Raw genomic sequence first — 20,288 nt, 5'->3', positions numbered from 1 at the left:
TTAGGTTGATAGAGGATAGAGTTTAATGTTGTGTACTGTGTATGAGTGTGCTACACCACCCTAATCACAGGGTGGTGTGTGTTTCATCGCTACACCACCCTATGATTAGGGTGGTGTAGCGTTGAAAACACAGTTATAAATTTGTGAATTGGATTGAATTGTTATTATTAGTAATTGTAACAGTTTCAGTTTATAATTTTAAATGATGTAACAGGAAATACAAAAAAATGTTACTGAAAAAAAATTATTTATGTATATGTTATAAATATCATAAGAATAAATTTACTAATATCTTATATGAACATTTAATACAGCTTAAATACAATGCCTATATGTATAAGATTTCCCACTCTAACTATGAAAATTAATTACCTGTAGCACATCGGCAGCGTGCGTCGAATTGTGGTACGTATTCACAGCATGATAATTAGTTTCTATGATCGTCAGCCAATGCAGTAATGTCCGTTCATCACACTCGAGTGTGGAGCACACATCGAAGCGGCCACCCATGAGTGTGAGTCCCAAGTGAGTGAGCGGGCGCCCGCGAGTGAGGTCCTCGAGGCGGAATATCTCGAAGTCCCAACTGAGTGCTGTGTCTAGGACTTCGCGCAGTTGGCCAGACGTCTGTAACGATTGCTTGGAAATTGATTAGATAGGTTGGTTTTTGTACGAATTAATTTGTTTCTTAAATAATACATTGTTACTTTATACATAGGATGGAATTAGAAAAATGAAGGAGGAAAGGAGAAATGTTTGGACAATAAAATGTGAGAAAAAAGATAGAGTTAAAATAGTAATTTTCTAATGATCGATGATTTTTTATATACTTTTTCCTATTAAAGCGCGGTTATTTTAAGTTTGTTGTATGATTTTAATTGAGTTGATTTAATTTCGTATCTATGTTATAGTCAAAGTCCGATACACAGTCTCTTCGCGGAAGGACTGGTTTATCCTAGGTTTGGCCATAGCCATTAGGCAATCCCCGAAATACATTTCAATTTCGCCCTTTGCCTGAAGTATTTTTAGTCAAACCCAGGAGCTCCTAACTTTTCAGTCAAACGTCGAAAGTAAATTATTCTGTTTCGGTTTTGGCCTAGTCAATCCTAGAAGCGACTGCAATTCTCGGTCAAACGTTGATCTGAACATGTTTAAACAGGTTCATAATGTCTCTCGCGGACCGCGGTGTTCCGACTAGGAATGGGTCGTCGACGCATTTTTCATCAACGAGACTATGCCTCACCATGCCAGAATAAAGATTAATTTTTCATTTTAATTACCTAAGAAATTATTAAAACAATTAACATTAATGCCTCACCATGTCAGAAAAATGATTAATTTGTCACTTTAATTACCTAAGAAATTATTAAAACAATTAACATTAAAGTTAATGCCTCACCATGTCAGAAAAATGATTAATTTTTCATTTTAATTACTTAAGAAATTATTAAAACAACAAACATCAAAATTTTAAAAATGTTATTTTTTTATACTTAATCTTATACAAACTAACCTCCGTATATTCCAAAGCATTTATTTATTTATTTTATACTTTATTGCACATCGTACAAAAGGCGGGCCTAATGCCACACGGCATTCTCTCAAAGCATCTCAAATATAAAAGTGAAAATCACGTAAGCTGACCAATCAGGTGTTAGAACTGGCAGAGTTAAGCGGTTCTTAAGACTTGAAAGCTGCTTAAATGATAAAATGCTTCCAAATATACGAAGATAAGACACTTCATACCTATATCGGAGTTTGACTCGTCAAACCCTGATTTAATAAAATTGTGTTTTGACGTTTGCCTGACCAAATTAGTCTCTCCCAGGTTTGACGAAAATTGTTTAGTCAAAGGCCGAAAATTTACATTTGTTTGGGCTTTGACTAAGTCATTCAGTCTGACCTGAGGATTGACCAGTCCAACCTAGGAGCGCCGGAGCTTCGGAGTTTGCCTATAACATCTATAGATATTATGGTATAGGTATGCAAGGTAGGTATATGGTAATTAGAATAATCGAATTGGACATTTTATTTATTTTTTTAAATAATTTTGTACTTTAATACTGTATAATATAAGTATATTGACTGACATATTATAATTACCTTATGTTTGATATTAGTCCTGTTGGTTTGCGATCGCACGACTGTTGAATCGTTGCTGCTCCTTCGAGATGACAAGACATTCGAGGTTCCCTGTGGATAGAGAAATTATTTGTTAATATATTTCATTTCGTTAATATAAAAATAAATTAATTATTTTAATATTATAACAATCTAAGCAAAAGTTTGTACAGTGTTAAGTTAATTTCTAAAAATTCATAATGTGAAATACAATAGATTGAAAGAATAATAATCTTAATACGTGTATGGTAATCAATTATGTACTTGTTAATATACGACAATGCTGTTTTCTTGCATTGTTGTTAACTACTCATGAATAGTTTCTATAGATGAATGGGTTATATATATGATAATTAAATGTATACAGATAATTAATTGTAAATATTAGTTAAACATACATAATACATAGTTTTGGCGGAATGCTACTAAGTGTAAAGATTTTCAGCTTGAGAATGGAGATCGTTTTGATTTAAGTAAAAATAAAAATTAGGATTAAAATTTGTCAATACTCAATACACATGCCTTATAGGTTAATAAGTTTTATAAATTATAATATAAATGTATTTAATACTGTAATAAAAATATATGTACATATTAATAAGTTAGATATTTATTTGGAAACAAAGCTAGATTTTTAGATTAGGCAATTTTTATTATTTTTATATTAGGAAAACATATTGGTTCATCTTTATGTAAGTATCCAATCAAAACGATCCCCATAACAAAGAGTGCAAGCGAAGTATCGGCGACAATCAAACGAATCATCTATGCTGAAAAAATCTAAGGACAGTCACAGAAGATGCTGTGATAATCTGAATCCTCCTACCATATACATAAGGTTTGCGTTCACTTGCTCCCGCTATCCAGGCCCAACAGGATCGTGAACAAATAAATATCATGTTAGTACACATTGCTGTGTCACTTATTGCCAATAAACTGCGTAAATAAAAATATATATAAGCCTTTTGATAATGCTTTTGAATATGCTCTTATGCAGTTGCTTTTTATAGTTCGTTTACATAACTCATCATAGTTTGGTCTGTTAATAAGTGCGTATACAAAAACATTACCATTTACAGGATTTATAATATAAAATGGTAATACATAAAAGTTACACACTAACAATATTCACAAATTACAATATCAAGTACAATTGAAAATATTTAATTAACTTACCGATAGTAGAGCGCCAATAAGGTCAGTAGCGATGGGGTCTTCCGCGCGCATTTTGGGGTCCTCTCTCATCTGAGGGGAGTACAGTTCGGAAGTCCGCAGCATGTCGACCGCGCGCTCGATGCACGCGACTGTGGATGGTGGAGCGCCCTCTGTTGCCGTGGAGAGGAGGGATATCACCTATGGAATAGCATTTTATGTGAAAAACCCTTTTTAGGGTTCCGTAGCCAAAATGGCAAAAACGGAACCCTTATAGTTTCGTCATGTCCGTCTGTCCGTCTGTCCGTCTGTCCGTCTGTCACAGCCGATTTACTCGGAAACTATAAGTACTACAGTGATGAAATTTGATGGGAATATGTGTTGTATGAACCGCTACAAAAATATGACACTAAATAGTAAAAAAAAGAATTGGGGGTGGGGCCCCCCATACATGTAACTGAGGGATGAAATTTTTTTTTTCGATGTACATACCCGTGTGGGGTATCAATGGAAAGGTCTTTTAAAATGATATAAAGTTTTCTAAAAAACATTTTTCTTAAAGTGAACGGTTTTTGAGATATCAGCTCTCAAAGTCGTAAAAAGTATGTCCCCCCCCCTCTATTTTTATAACTACGGGGTATAAAATTCTAAAAAAAATAGAGGTGATGCATGCTAATTAACTCTTTCAACGATTTTTGGTTTGATCAAAGTATCTCTTATAGTTTTTGAGATAGGTTGATTTAACTGTAATTTATTATATTTGCTGCTACGGAACCCTTTGTGCGCGAGCCCGACTCGCACTTGGCCGGTTTTATTTCAATTGAATTGGCTTGCCTGGTAGGATATTATATCAAAGAAGAACTTTGTATGGATTAGAATTGGATACGATGGTTTTATTTTACCAACTATTTATGATAAATAAAAAGTAATAATGTTGTCAGTACAGCTGTAACACTGTAGAAACATTTTTTGATTTACATTTTAATGTTTTTACTGTAATATTTTATGTGTCCAAAATTTCTTATTCTCTTAGTCAAGTCGAGCAAAAAACCGCCACGGCCGTACCTTCCTTTTCTTGAAGCAATTCAGGCCAATTTCGACCGTTCGTTCTTCTAATACAATCAGCACCAAGTTTAAAAAACCTTTTACCTTAGTGATAGGCGCTTCCAAGGGCAGTCCCTGCAGCTTGGCGAGCGAGGTGCGGCGCAGCCCGTCGGACGCGACGGAGCGCACGTCGAGCGAGCCGCGCCGGATCGAGTGCAGCGAGCCGCGCGCGCGCTCGCCCTCCGCGCCGCTCGCCTCGCACACCACCACTATGTGAGATGTGCTCCTGGGGTTATACAACATATTAAAGCTTGATTTACAGTTGTTTTACCTTTTATGAATAAAATAAAAAGTTAGGGCGAATCTTTCTAAGTTTTTAACAAAAATAGTATCTAGTAAATAGTTATTACAGATTCTGGTATACGATGAAAATTGGAATCCAAGTTTTCATTAAATACAATTATTAGATGTATCCGAATAAATAAAATAAAATAAATAAATATTTCGGGACAATTTTCACACACGTCACGATCTGATCCCATACTAAGCTTTCGCTTGTGTTATGGAAACCAGATGGCTGATAAACATACATATATAATTTTAAATAAATACTTATATAGATAATTAACACCCAGACACAGAGCAAACAAATATGTTCATCACACAAAATATTTGCCCCGGGTGGGCCCACGACCTCTAGCTTGGAACCAGGCCAACCGGCCAGTCGAAATCACACCATTAATTACTGTAGAAGTAAATGTTAATAACCGTGGATTTTATCCAGGGGAACATATTTATAATGAACCTACCTAGTCACTAACTGAAGTTATGGTAAGTCCCGAAATCATTATCATTGCTTCCCAGTTGCACGCGCATTATAGCATGTGTCAAAGACAGATATAATAATGTTGATGTCAACTAATGATTTTGGTAAGCGAACGCGGCCCTCCTTTGCATGCTACTGCACTATGCAGCATCACGAGTCCTTTGTGAGCTGCAGCATGGAGTACTAACGACACGAGTACCTGGTAAGTGCACGCGGGCCCTCCTTTGCATGCTAAAGAGAGATAATATCAACTCATGGTTTTGGTAAGTGCACGCGGGCCCTCTGCGCGCTACTACACTATGCAGCATCACGACTCATTTGTGAGCTGCATGGGATCTAGAACATACGTACCTAGTGAGCGACACGGCGGCCCCCTTGCACGACAGCAGCACGGGGTCGGGCGAGGCGCGGCGCCGCAGCATGACGGGCGCGTCCCAGTCGCGCGCGCCGCTGGTGGCCAGCCGCAGCCCCTCGCCGCTCACGGTGTCGGTGAGCGAGCGAGGGCCCTCCTCCGCCCGCCAGCCAACCACGCGGCACCATGACTTGTTGGTGAGCTGAGGAATGGAAGTTTAGTTAAATGGCAGTTTTGGTGATTGACCCTTGCCTTCTATGTGAAGGTCTTTCTTAAATGTTCGATTAAAGAAAAAAATATTTGGAGAGAACGAAAGAGACATGTAAACTGTATTATGATGTATATTTCAAATTATCAGCTACAATTCTGCAATATAGGTATATAAAGATGATTTGTGTTTATTTATTCATCGCTAAACAACATCTATTACACTTTGCTATTCTGACACTTTGAGTACGTATTCAAACACTACTGTGTCACAGTTCATACAAATAAAAGTCCATCCCACTCACCAGGACCCTCTGCTGGTCATCAGTAATAGCCACGAGGTCCCTGCAGCGGTCAGCAGCCGCGGCAAGCGCGGTGACGGCGGCTACTTGCGCGCGAGCTGTGGCTGCGGCCGACCGCGCCTGAAGGACCTCGGCGCACCATGCTGTGGAGCCTAGCGTTTCTACCATTATCTGGTAGAGAAACATGAGATAAATTAAATTACATTTATGGGAAAGGTTGGATTTATTTGTTTATGGTTAAAAACCTTCAAAAGATTGACTTGTTAATATAACAAGTTCTGTATGTACCATGTTTCGCTTTCTGTTTTCTTTAATAAGCTATAATAAAATTTAATATTTAAAAATATTAATTATTACACCTAATAAAGAAATAAATAATTTATTCCAACACACACAAACACACAACAATAGCATTATCCATACTAATATTATAAATGCGAAAGTAACTCTGTCTGTCTTTCTGTTACGCATTAACTACTGAACCAATTTGCATGAAATTTGGTATAGAGACATTTTGATACCCGAGAAAGGACATAGGCTACTTTTTACCCCTGGAAATAGGATAGGTTTTATCCCGGAAATCCCACGGAAAAGTAATCAATATGTGGTTAATAATAGCATCCGTATACATATAAACAAATTAAGATATTGAAAATTTGTGATAAGTGACGTATGAGATTTTACGATAGCATAACTGATTTATCGCGTCACCAACGGAAGTGACATAATAATTTAAGTATTTCCATCACGTGGTCTCATCGAAAGAAAGATAGAATTAATTATTTTAATTATTTTGATACACGCTGTAATCAGATTGGTCATTTTTACGTATATTATTAGAGGCTTATTAATTATTATCGACCGATCATCCTATATTTTCTTTCAAAATACAGCCACGAAAAAAAAGCTTTATCAATCCATAAACTAAATTTATAACCTAGACATCGCTAACACCTATCGGCACTAACTTAAATGACAATAAACAAGTTCTTAAAATATTCTGATTTTTTTTTTATATTTTATGGACTCTCTATATTTTATACGATCTGGCCAAATGTGGATGACCAAATCGTGAAACGTTGACGATTTAACTATCTGATCAAACTATGTTGGCCATTTCATGAAATGCGACCATTTCGTGAAATGATCAATCATTTCATGAAATGAGCAAATCTACGATATGGCCACGACATAGATACTTATACACTAGTCTACGTCATATTATGAAGAGCGAACAAACATTAAAAAAGGATAGACGCCCACATAATCTTCTTATATATAAAAATGAATCGCAAAATGTGTTGGTAAGCGCATAACTCTGAAGAACGGCTGAACCGATATCGATAATTCTTTTTTTATTATATTCCTTGAAGTACGAGGATGGTTCTTATGTAGAGAAAACGTAAATATTATCTATTTGTGATAATATTTCTTTCTTGAACCTGTCTAGAACCTTTCAAGAGATTCCTAGATACATTTTGATATAGAAAGAAAATAATGACGTGCCTGCACTTACAACCTTCGCTATGATTCGATAACAAAAGCTAATCATATAACAAGAAACATTATATATTTCTCGATAACAATAAAGAGTCGCCTTGTCATTCCATTCTTGCTCAATGCCGTTTTGATTTTTCCCATCTTTTGTGTTCGAGAAAAGCTTATTAGTCTCGTATTTTATTACATATTATTCTTACGATGTTTGTATCGTCTTGAAAGGAAAGAAAACTGGGATATAACCTTCGCATCTAGTAAATAGGTATTTGTATCTGGTAATTCTGGTATGGTTTCATATAATAAGTAATACAATATTTTTTGAATACAAATTGTATGATGTATGATTTACCAAATGGCAAATATTGAGGTTTTTTTTACAGTACAATAGGGGAGCGCTTGGCCACAATCTCGCCTGATGGTAAGCTGAGATGTGACCTCATGTTCATGTTCACTCTCCTCTTGAAGACCTCCAAAATGTAATCATCGGGGATCACAGATTTAGGAAGCATATTATATAAAGGCTATATTTTTACACAACAACTGATCGTAAAAGCTTTTGGTTGCTAAATTGTAGGTATACTATAATTACGAGTTAAATATGTATCAATAAATAGTTATGATAAAGATACTTTCCAGAGTGACAAAAAGTTATCATTTTAAATTGTGTATAAATGATTCAGAATATTATTATTTCTTTTTAAAAATATCTTAAGTGTAACCCACTTACCCTGTTGAAGCCTGCTTCTAGATACGGTAGAACTGCAAAGTCATCTTTCAAGTAAGCACTGGAACAAAAACGAAGAATATAAAATACAATTTACATAAATAAAATTCATTTCATAATCATATTGAAATACATTTATATTATTTATGCTATATAAAAATCATTTATAAACAAGAAATGTAGAAATTACAAGTTATAAATGTTACACTGTTTAATTATATCCGTGTTAAAGTTAAACGATCAAGATTGTAATCAATCTGATAATTGATGTTTATCTTTACCTCACATGTAATACAATTTTCGCAATTTAATTATTTTCCGACACGTTATCTAAACAATACCTTGGCTGTTGGCATTAATTGGATATAACCATAGTATAAAGATAAAACGAAACGCATAAATAACTTATTTAATGTTCACAATTCTAAGTATACTGCCTAATTTTAATACGTTTTAACTGTGTCACTCTTAATAACGCTTTTGATGTAAATGAAACTTATCGCTCGAAATACCGCAAAAGTTTATGAAATTCCTGCCTCGAAATATCATGTAAATTCCGAATTGGGTTACGTAATTAACTTAAGTTTGAATTTGTGAAACATTTATAAATTAAAAAATTTTGAACGCGATTTATTTATTATATCATCAACATGTACCTATTCTAATTTATAATCCTTATGAAGTAATTATTAGTATTGAAGTATTCATATAATAAGGTCTGTTATAATTGCTTTTTCATTTATTTTCAAAGGTTTATTCCCGCATCCAATTTCTAGTTAATTAGTGCAGTAACTCGATTCGTAACCATAAAGGATGCTAACATAGCTCAAGCATATGGCTTCAACTGCCATTAAGGCTCCAATTTAATCACCGTAGTTAGGCAGTAATTTAATTGAATACTAATATCCGACGGCGACTCCGTCTAGGTTAGATACAGCAAAGATAATTTATTAGTTCAATTATTGATAATGTAGCAAAATGTGCTATTATCATATCATAATTTTCATTCTCTAGACGGATAAATTATGTTTCAAATTAATATTTTTCACCTTTATTGATGGGAGTACATACTTAATAAACTCAATGAATGTTTATTTTTGTACAGCCCCGATTCGTATCCAAAAATATTAATACATTCATCAATTCATTATGGAAATTTTACGATCTCATTTCAACACTCCATCAAAGGTCCTTTTTTATCTATAGGAACTGAAAAAGGGACCCAATGAATGGGAATAATCTTTGCTTTGGCGAGATCGGAGTACCTTTTGTAACCTTATTGTATGGCGCCAAAAAGTCTATTCTAAATGTCATGTTTAACCTGTTTTGGGAAAGGGTAAGCCACTTTTTTTTTCTATTGAAATAATGGAAGCATTTATAGCTCAATTTGGTTATGTAATTGAGGGATTAACGTTTGAATAAAATTATTGTATGCTGATGTTGTACGTACTTGACAACATCAGTCGTTTTCCTTTAAATTATTTTATCTTTCTTTATATATAAAAATGAATCGCAAAATGTGTTGGTATGCGCATAACTCGAGAACGGCTGAACCGATTTCGATAATTCTTTTTTTATTATATTCCTTGAAGTACGAGGATGGTTCTTATGTAGAGAAAACGTAAACATGTACCACGGGCGAAGCCGGGGCGGACCGCTAGTTTATTAAATAAATTAAATAAAGAAGCGAGTCCGGAACAAAAGGTGAAATAGCTGTGAAATATTGAGTCCCTGCAATCTGGAAAGGTATGTAAATTGCAATTGCAGCTGTTATCCAGGTAAATTCAAATAAAGATTTAACTGAACCGCTTTTCACCTAAGAAATTTTATAAAGTAACGGGTCCTTTCTATTGTTAAATGTCACGAAAATAATAAGGGGGCGACACTAAACGGAAAATGACTGGGATTGTAAGAGGTTTCCGGTTCAACGGAGCGAGCGAGGTGTTCAGTCAGAATACATCTTGGAAAATGCGCAACGATGATTTCCTTACTGATGCGTCTTTAATTGGTATGAAGTTGATGCCGATCGATTTTGTATATCTATATCTGGATTATGCAAATACATTTTACGAAGCTTGTGCTGAACCATAACGTTGTTAGTAGCTTTGTAAATTATGCTCGGAAAATTGGGAGAATCAATACAGCATTAGCGGAAAGCAAAACTTACATTTTCAATTTCCTTTAGCTTTTACTGTAGTTACTGAACGTTTTCATCTGCTGCAGCTGTATTTCTGTTTCTGTTGTGTGCTTAGTTATCTTTGTTTCTTTTTCGCCAAGAACGACGATGATATGAAGGCAGGATAAGGGAAACTCAAAGGTTAGACACTTTCCAGGATGACACTCAATAGTAATTAATCAAAGGTTAATCGTTATATCATAAGGTTCTAACCAACTTAAGCGAAACTTTTCATAACGATGTTATGGTGACTAGACAAAACTAAGAGAACGTTAATTAACCATTTATTTTCTACATCTATTTATACATACATACCTAAATGTATATGTATGAGTAAAGAAAACTGTTTTCGGGCATAGTTATTTCATGCTACATTTCACCCACTTAAGTTACATGACTTGGCAAAAATGATATAATCGTGCTTATTCTTCTGGATTGTGGTCAGTTTTTCTTTAAAAAAAAGAGAAGTAGAAACATTATTATTTATTACCATCTGCTAGGGATAGATTGTTAGTCAGTTTCACAATTGCAGTACATATTCTGCTGGATTATTCGCAATCGTAAAACTGCATCACTTTATTTATGTTCCTATACCTAATTGTAAAAATATACAAAAAATGATAATCGCATAATATTCAAGGCCCTAACTAAGTACTTAAAACAATTGTGAAACTTGCATTTTCATAACGACGTTATAGTTTAGTTTGCACGACCGGTTTTAATTATGTCGTGACGGAGGGCTGTTGGAACTTAGCATTTAGGGACTTTAAAGTTGTCGTGTCGTGTCAACAAACTGTTTGCTATTATGGGGGTTGTCGACTTTAAACGAGTCGGAGTTTATTGTTAATGTGCTGGTTTATACTACAGTAAACTAATAAAACATATAACAAGTATATTTTTTATTGTAAACCAATAATAAGTCCCGTGGTTATATCGTTGGCATAGGTTTGCGATTTTTAACAGTTATATTTTGGAAGACCACGTATCTAGTAATATAAATAATATTGCTACATGGTTATACTTATTTATTATGTGTATTAAGTATGAAAAAATATAGGTGTCGACTTTATCATATTTGCCGCGTCATCTCTACAAAAATATATAGACCGGGAGATACTGACACAAAATTTCGAGTCATTTGTAACAGGATGGCGGTTCTACAGGGGTCTTAGTACGCAATGACAAAAAGAAAAATGATGGTATGAACGCTGGTACCGGTGGGTTAGTCGTGTGGGCGTTAGGCGAACTCGTCGGAAAAATAGCGAAAGTCAAACGATTTGTAACACAAAAATTTTAGAATTTACCGATAGCCCATAAAAAAGAAGTAGGCGGTAGTGTCATGCCATACTTTTCCGGTATGACTTACAGCCCGCCATACCGACGCGAATGTGTTGATTTAAAAAAAACAATTATTCAACCATTTGTACCAAGCTAACTTTTGCACAGGTAACCATCGTCGTGCAGCCATTTACGAAAATCGCCATGCCATACTTTTCGGACGATTCCAAATGGTCGCCATACCGCCGAAAATCTGCAAAATTTTTTTATTTCGCCTATCTTTTTGTACCAGTATTGCATTTGGCTTTTTGGAGAGTATTTGATAAAATGTGACCATTATTATATTTGCCATACTTCTAGTAGGGGGAAAAAGTGCTGTCATACTTGAAAAATAAATTTATTATTAATTTATATAAGTGAAGATTTCCAACACCTAGATCTTTGAAATTTTGTATTTATATTCGTTGATCCTCAAACTTACAGGAAAAATAAGTGCCATACTGTTACAAATCGTTTGACTTTCGCTATTTTCCGACGAGTTCGACTAACGCCCACGCGACTAAGCCGCCGGTACCAGCGTTCACACCATCATTTTTCTTTTTGTCATTGCGTACTAAGAACCCTGTAGAACCGCCATCCTGTTACAAATGACTCGAAATTTTGTGTCAGTATCTCCCGGTCTAATAAGGATCGAAGAATAGAATGTCAGGAATTTTGATCGCTTACATCATTTATCACGTATAAATTTTTCTGACATCATTTTAATCGTATCGTATTGTAAAATAACTCTTTTATATGATATATAAATTGAAACGAAAAGACAAGAAACATATTCACATCGTGTTATAATCTTATAAAGCGTTTAGTATTACCCTAATTCCTTTTCGCTTACTCAATTTGCATTCCTAAGTAGTTAAAACTTTTAAAGAATTAAGGTATCTGCTAGAGTAAATATACTAACACCGCTCATCTGACTTTAAGAAATTGTTTGGCTATCCAACGGCGCTTAAAATTTATACCACAGTATTAAAATAATGTAGTAAATAGAAATTTTTTTAGCTTACATTTATTTAAGCTAATGTTTTTATAATGTTGTTAATTATATTTTTGTTTATAAACAACTCATTATTAAAACTGTCAAAGAAGAACATCGTAACACAATGCAGTTTATCCTAGAAACTATGTACCTAGGTACAGTAGTACAATATAGATATTATACATTCCGTGTATAATATATTTGTCATGGAGGACTGAAATTTTTTCTCAATCGAGTATAAGAATAAGAAACAGTAACAAAATACACTCAATCAATTTTACACAAAGAATAAAAATGTTTTATTTGTATCACAATTGAGTTTAGCTTTTAATTAAGTTCCAGATGATATTCCCGCCTACACTCTCGTACAAAATCAAGAAGATAATTCGATTTTTGTTTACGTATTTTTGCCAAAATAACGAGGCGCCTAAAAGTATTTTTTGAAACAATATTGCTTATTCTTTGTTGTGCTTTATTTCAATTCCTTAACTGAATTTGCGAAAGTTTTTTCGTTTTTTTTTAACAGTTGTAAGTACAGGAGAGATACAGCTGGGTGGTTTTGGTATTTGGGTTCAATCTATTATGAAGGCTGATAAAAAAATATTCGTAAGGCATAAAACTCAAAGGTTTTTCACCTACTTGTCCGTAAATAATCTTTTCCGTAAAGCCTATGTTAAATGCATGTCGTATATGCTAAAAAGGGGATATTTATTGCTGATCGAAGCTAAAATATATAACAAAGGGGAAATATTTTTTGATTATATACTTAATAAAATTCGACCAGAAAACTGATTATAAAAATACTTACTTTCATCACCAGAAGAGCTTTTTTGTGACATAAGGTAGAATTTTTTGATTCTTTCCAGGATTAACCGGGGCAGAACCAAGAGGATTAGCAAGTGTTAAAGTATAGACGATGGTGACATCGTCTATTATGATTTATGATTAATAATTAGCTTGTGAGCGCTACTAATAAAATAATTTAGTTTGCAAGTTTTAAATGCATGGATCACATGTTCAGCCGCAAGCGACCATAAGCATCTACAGCATTTATAACTTTTTAATGAGGCGGCCATCTTTAGAGTAATTGGGAAACATGGTTTGGAAGATATGGTGTATATATATTATAATAGCTGTTTGTGTAATAGTTTTAAAGATACAGAAGAGATTTAACTTATTACTCTAAAACAATACAAGATCATAATTATATGAATAAAGAGTCGTGCTAAAGAACCATTTCCCAAAACTTTCATAAATACTTACTTATACGGTATACCTACAATAAATAATGGTAATTTATTTAATATCTTCTAATTGTTTAATTTTAAACATTTTATTAAGTTGGGATATTTCAAATGTTCAAAACTCAAAAACAACTACAAAATAGTGTTTAAAATCAATGTTCGCCTAACCTTTTGTTCAACCTCTAGACGAGTTGATTGCGAAACCTTTACGGGCACTAAAATGGCTTATTTCATTAAAGAGATTTAGATGTTACGGATATTGCATCTACTTTACACTGCTTTTGTTATGTATTGCGTGATAGAGCATAATTGTAGAGCTTTATTACGTTGTTTCAAAAACTTCCCTTTAGGAGTTCACTTAAATATATTATTCTATCTTGTATCCTTTTACAAGGGTGTATATATCTTACCTAATCTGTTGAAATAAAAGCCCCAAATCGTGTTGCTCTAAGCATAAAATTCAAGGACAGCGCGACGAATTCGGGTATTTTTGTCCTTCCACTTATCTTTTAAAAGAGATAACAAGTCAACAACTCCGTTAAAAACAACCGACTTCAAACTTGCACTTGCAACATTTACAAATACAGACAAAAATGCTCATAAAATAAAAACTAATAAGCCTATCCGAATAAAATTTTTATGGGACCAATTCGACACCATCCCGCATCGAACAAAAAAAGAATCACGTAAATCGGTCCAGAAACCACGGAGTAATCGGTGTACATACATAAAAAAAAACATACCGGCCGAATTGATAACCTCCTCCTTTTTTTTGAAGTCGGTTAAAAATGGGCAAAATTGCTTGAAAAAACGAAAATATCTATTAAAAGTTTGTAGTTACATTTTCTATGGAACTTACAGATTTTCCATCGTTGTCTTAAAATTAAATTTTATAACACCAAATAATAAAATAGAATATATAAAAATCCAAATGTAATAACGTTGAGATAATTAATGAAGATATAATCGAAACCGAAATCTAGTTTATGTGTTTGAATAACATACGACTGTCTATCCCAGTTTATCCCTATAATAATTTACATAGTGCATATATTATGATAATGACAGTAAAATAGTTACTTTTCATTTACAAAAAACAACAAATAACGACTTCATAGTAAGTTTTTATCAGCCCATGTTAGATCTAACTGTAAGAACAGGCTTCTTTCAGGCGGGTTTATAGCTGATAATAAAAATGCGGGTTGGCAGACGTGAAATGTCGTCCATTTTTTCTTTTTTTTGGACATGTTAGTTTCTTTACTATGTTTACTTCACGGTCTGAATCATTTAATTCGGTGAACATTATAATGTGCAGAAAAATTTAAAATGTTTACATTTTATCTAACGTTTAGAGCCTCTGCTCTATAGTTGCAACGCTTAAATTATTCTGCATGCAGCTTTTTATTACTTAGCCTTATTTTTTAATAAAAAAATACACCCTGTTTCAAGCATTTCAAATGTCAAAGTTTATTGAAAAAAGACTAGGATTATTCAGCGTTTAGTTATTATACTCTTATATGTACAAGAAACCACTCTAAATAATTGTTTTTCATAAAATATGATTATTTCACCGCAACGTGAACATTTCAATGACAGACTATTTTGTATTGGGTATTGTTGGTAACATTAACTTTGTGCTTTGTGACAGTTTAATTATTTTGAAATGTATTTGTAAATTACTATTATCAATTTGAATAATTTCATTTATAAGTTACTAGCTCTCCCCGCCCGCGGCTTCGCCTGCGTTTTCAAAGAAATACCCGCGTAGTTCCCGTTCCCGTGGGAATACCTATCCTATGTGTTAATCCAAGTTACCCTCATGTGTGCTAAATTTCATTGTAATCGGTTCAGTAGTATTTGCGTGAAAGAGTAACAAACACACACACATCCTCACAAACTTTCGCATTTATAATATTAGTAGGATAGGATAGTTTAACTTTAGGATGTTGTATAGGTTACTAATTTTCTTCTTACTAAACAGCTTTGCGGCACTGTGACTTCGTATTCTATTAAAAGTACCTACAAACTGTAAAATTTTTATTTTTTGACAAAAAGTATATTCTATATTTTTATTCTATTTATTAGACCGGACTCTCAGTGGAGTTTCGTTTGCAAAAATCGCGGACCTAAATCTGACTTCTGATATATATTGTATAGATCCCAGACATCCTATAGACAGATGTTGCCAACCAGTTTTGTGGTCCCCCTGCCCGCACCCCGGTAATTAAATATGGCATACAAAGAAAAAAATAAAAATTTCCAAAACATGCCGTGTGGGGTATCAAATGAAAGAACTTATTGAGTAGATCACGAATATATAGCATACTATATACATTTCTTACACTTTCTCTAAGATTTTTTAGAAAATTTATGAAAATGGTCCATTTTTGAGTTAACTTTAAACCACTATAGATTGAAAACTCATGAATATATTTTTTAAATTATTATTTTAAATAATTAACAATAGTCCATTGTTTACGATTCAATATTTCGTACAGTGAAATAGTTGCATGGGGGAGTGGGGGGAGCATTGAAAGATGGCGAGTATATTTTCAAGTTCATATAGTATATAGTTATTTTCATCAAATCCACCACATAGCTCACTTATATTATATTACGAACTATTGAATCATAAACAATGGACTATTGTTAATTATTTAAAATAATAATTTAAAAAATATATTCATGAGTTTTCAATCTATAGTGGTTTAAAGTTAACTCAAAAATGGACCATTTTCGTAAATTTTCTAAAAAATCTTAGAGAAAGTGTAAGAAATGTATATAGTATGCTATATATTCGTGATCTACTCAATAAGCTCTTTCATTTGATACCCCACACGGCATGTTTTGGAAATTTTTATTTTTTTCTTTGTATGCCATATTTAATTACCGGGGTGCGGGCAGGGGGACCACAAAACTGGTTGGCAACATCTGTCTATAGGATGTCTGGGATCTATACAATATATATCAGAAGTCAGATTTAGGTCCGCGATTTTTGCAAACGAACATCTCCTTGGAGCCTGCTCTATATATCAAATTATTTCCAATAATTATGTACCAATTTAGCGTATCATTTTGATTGATTGAATACCCAATCTATTTTCAGAAAGCGTTATTATCATAAAATATTCAAAAGCAATTTTCATTAATTACATACCAAATTAGTCCGTGTTACCTACAGAAGTCCATTTATTGTTAAAAGTAAATTTACAAATATTCCCCACTTTCCAGAACTATTTTTATTTTTATCAAATAAGTAGGAATACTTATTAATAAAATCCTGCGGTTTTACGTGCTAAATAGTTCGTACCATTGATGAACAAAATACAACAAAGGCTAACTCCAGTGTATTCACATAACAGGGTTTTAACCCGAAACAAAATTCTGTGAAAAACAAAGCTTGAGGCTTTCACGGGACTTGCCACGTGTCAATATCACGTTTGGTTCTCTCTGACACAGTTGATGGAATAACAGGATTGATGCTCTTTGATGTTAAGCTTCAACGTGTAGCCTAGACTGTTTTTTTGGTTCTAGACAAAGTTGCGAAAAGAACTATGTTTTCCATGTTATGAAATTAATGAGCCTGAAAAACATTTCTAAGACATTTCTATAAAATAATTGTATACCTAATAATTTGTATTTTTTAGAATAATTATTTATTGCGTATTTTAATTTTAATTTTAATTTTTTGTTTAATTTTTCTGTGATTTTATGTATGTTTCATTGATTATTATTATATTTTTGTGACATGTCAATTTTATAATTTGTATTTTTAGATTAATTATTTGTTGCGTAATTTAATTTTAATTTTTATTTTTATTTAATTTTTCTGTGATTTTATGTATTGATTATTATTATTTGTGACATGTTAATTTTATATTTTATGATTGTGAGCTTAATTTTATATGTGTATTAGTGATTTTTGTGTATTTTTGTGTATGTAAAATGAGTCTCTGTTACTCTTAAATAAAGAATTTATTATTATTATTATGTTTCTCGGTTCCATAATACTCGGGTACCACCAGAAGGACGGTACCCGGACTTTTGGAAGGCTTACGTGGGGACACGGATCCAACACGCAGAGGCCCTTTCGAGAATTTTACTGTGTTGTGGGACACCAGCCGCAGTCTGCCCATGACTGCACTATAGAGATACAGTCCTGGGCAGTCCGCGGCCGATGTAGGACTATTGTGAGAAATGGAAGCAAAATAAACCGGGCTATGGAATGGGATGCTACATGGACTGGAATTGGGGACTATGGAAACTATGGCACCTGCCTTTCTACCTTTAAGGGAAGTAAAAATTTGTTGGCAGGTGGTGACTCGCCCTCTCACTGTATGGGCCCCCGAAATAAGTCGCTGCAATAGTGCGACAAGGGGGCAACATATTGTGAGCAGCTAAGGGTGGAGAGGCGTCCCTGGACTTTAAACTACGATCACGCGCTCCCTGAGGGTCCAGCATCACGTGCCCACTCGCCACTTACGATTCGCATCCACCCTTCGAGCTAAAAGCTCTCGCGACTCCACTCTGGCCGGCCGCTTAAGGCAAGCCAGAGGTGGGGGTCCTGTCCTCGTCAGGCTTCACTCCGACCGGCCGGTGAAGGCAAGCCGGAGATGAAGACAGGGGCCTCCCCCGGGAGCACTCGGTTCCCGCGGGGTCGCTACTCCCCGACACCACGCCACAAGGTGTCCTGCGGGTTGACTGACTGCACGGGTGGAATATCTATTGTCACGTAAACAATAGATATTCCAACCGTGGGCGATGGGGTCGTCACATCCCTACGCCCTTATTATTATTATTATTATAAGTTTTTATATGTGAAATGAGTTTAGTATAGAAACCTTTTAAAATAACATTATCTGTATAAATTCGATTCAACCAGGTCTTATAAATTTATAGCAAATTGCAAAACAATATTTAACATCACAACGGAATAATTAAATTAAAACATTTGTTCCCAACGAGTAACACCCTCAAATGTCACACTGTTACTCGATGGGAATGTTTTTAAGAAATAATTCCCAACCAGTCACACTGTTACTCGATGGGAACTTTTTATTACTAATTTCCCAACCAGTCACACTGTTACTCGATGGGAACTTCTTATTAGTAATTTCCCAACCAGTCACAATATTACAGTAGTTAATGAAAAGAAGAATTAAATCGGTTTTTACTTTAAAAACATTTATTCGTCATATTGCTGGTGATTCTCCTTTGAACGTTTTATCTATACATCTATACATCTATACAAATATTATAAAGAGGAAAGGTTTGATTTTTTGTTTGTTTGTTTGTTTGTATGAATTGAATAGGCTCCGAAACTACTTGGCAGATTTGAAAAATTCTTTCACTGTTGGAAAGCTACATCATTTCTGAGTGACATAGGCTAGGTTTTATCCCGGAAATCCCACGGGAACGGGAACTATGCGGGTTTTTTTTTGAAAACGCGGGCGAAGCCGCAGGCGGAAAGCTAGTTCTTAAATAATTAAATAAAATTACAATACCTAAATACATACATACATACATAGACTCACGCCTGTATCCCCGAAGGGGTAGGCAGAGGTGTAATATTACACCCACATCTCGCCATCTATATTTAAATCCCACGTAATAAGGGGGGGGAGGTACCTAAATAGGTACAATCAGCTTTATATAATATATCAGAGTAAATCATCACATTTTACAACAATTATCAGTTCTAATTTCTAATGTTAATTTGAACTTTAAACAATTTTCCAAATACATATAATTAGCCATAAGTATGTTGTGACAATTAAAATTATGTATAGCAAAATAAAGTTATGATAAGCCGGCAACATTTAAAGGTTCAAATTAATATTAGAAATAAGGACTGTTAATTATTGTAAAATGTGATGATTTACTGTGATACATGCATATAGGTACAAACATAAGGCTGATTATATTTAGAAAATTCTTCTTTAAAGGTTCAAATTAATATTAGAAATAAGGACTGTTAATTATTGTAAAATGTGATGATTTACTCTGTTATATTATATGAGGCCGATTGTGTTTAGATATTGTTACTATGACTAAAACATTAAAATGAGAATTACTAGCAATATGACGAATGTTAACGTGTAACGTCCGTAATTAAGTAACTGTATTTACCAATGTTGTTATTTTGTTGATTTTAATAAAAATTTAAAAAACCGATTTAATTCTTATTTTCATTAAGTTCAACAGTGTGTTCCCATCGAGTAACAGTGTGACTGGTTGGGATTTTTTTCTGAAGAAATTCCCATCGAGTAACAGTGTGACTGGTAGTGTGACCGGTTGGGAATTTTTTCAGAAAAAAATCCCATCGAGTAACA

At 34.0% G+C, this 20,288-nt stretch overlaps 1 protein-coding gene across 1 annotated transcript in view; it reads right to left on the bottom strand.

Moving 5' to 3' along the window:
- Nucleotides 1-20,288, bottom strand: part of Pde8 (phosphodiesterase 8) — a 169,324-nt gene that overhangs the window by 3,469 nt on the left and 145,567 nt on the right. The window contains exons 7-13 of the mRNA XM_090110727.1: nt 8,226-8,283; nt 6,005-6,172; nt 5,492-5,694; nt 4,420-4,600; nt 3,295-3,471; nt 2,101-2,190; nt 373-624 (exon numbers count right to left, since the gene is read on the bottom strand). Coding sequence (XP_089966853.1) covers nt 373-624; nt 2,101-2,190; nt 3,295-3,471; nt 4,420-4,600; nt 5,492-5,694; nt 6,005-6,172; nt 8,226-8,283 — 1,129 coding nt within the window. The remainder of the gene's footprint in view (nt 1-372; nt 625-2,100; nt 2,191-3,294; nt 3,472-4,419; nt 4,601-5,491; nt 5,695-6,004; nt 6,173-8,225; nt 8,284-20,288) is intronic.

This window comes from Colias eurytheme, chromosome 16, assembly GCF_061535395.1.
Source record: "Colias eurytheme isolate Ceu_HAF_F1 chromosome 16, ilColEury1 Martin Lab GWU primary, whole genome shotgun sequence".
Lineage (NCBI taxonomy): Eukaryota > Metazoa > Arthropoda > Insecta > Lepidoptera > Pieridae > Colias > Colias eurytheme.
Note: the sequence above shows the minus strand (reverse complement) of the source record. Positions and strands in the feature narration are given on the sequence as shown.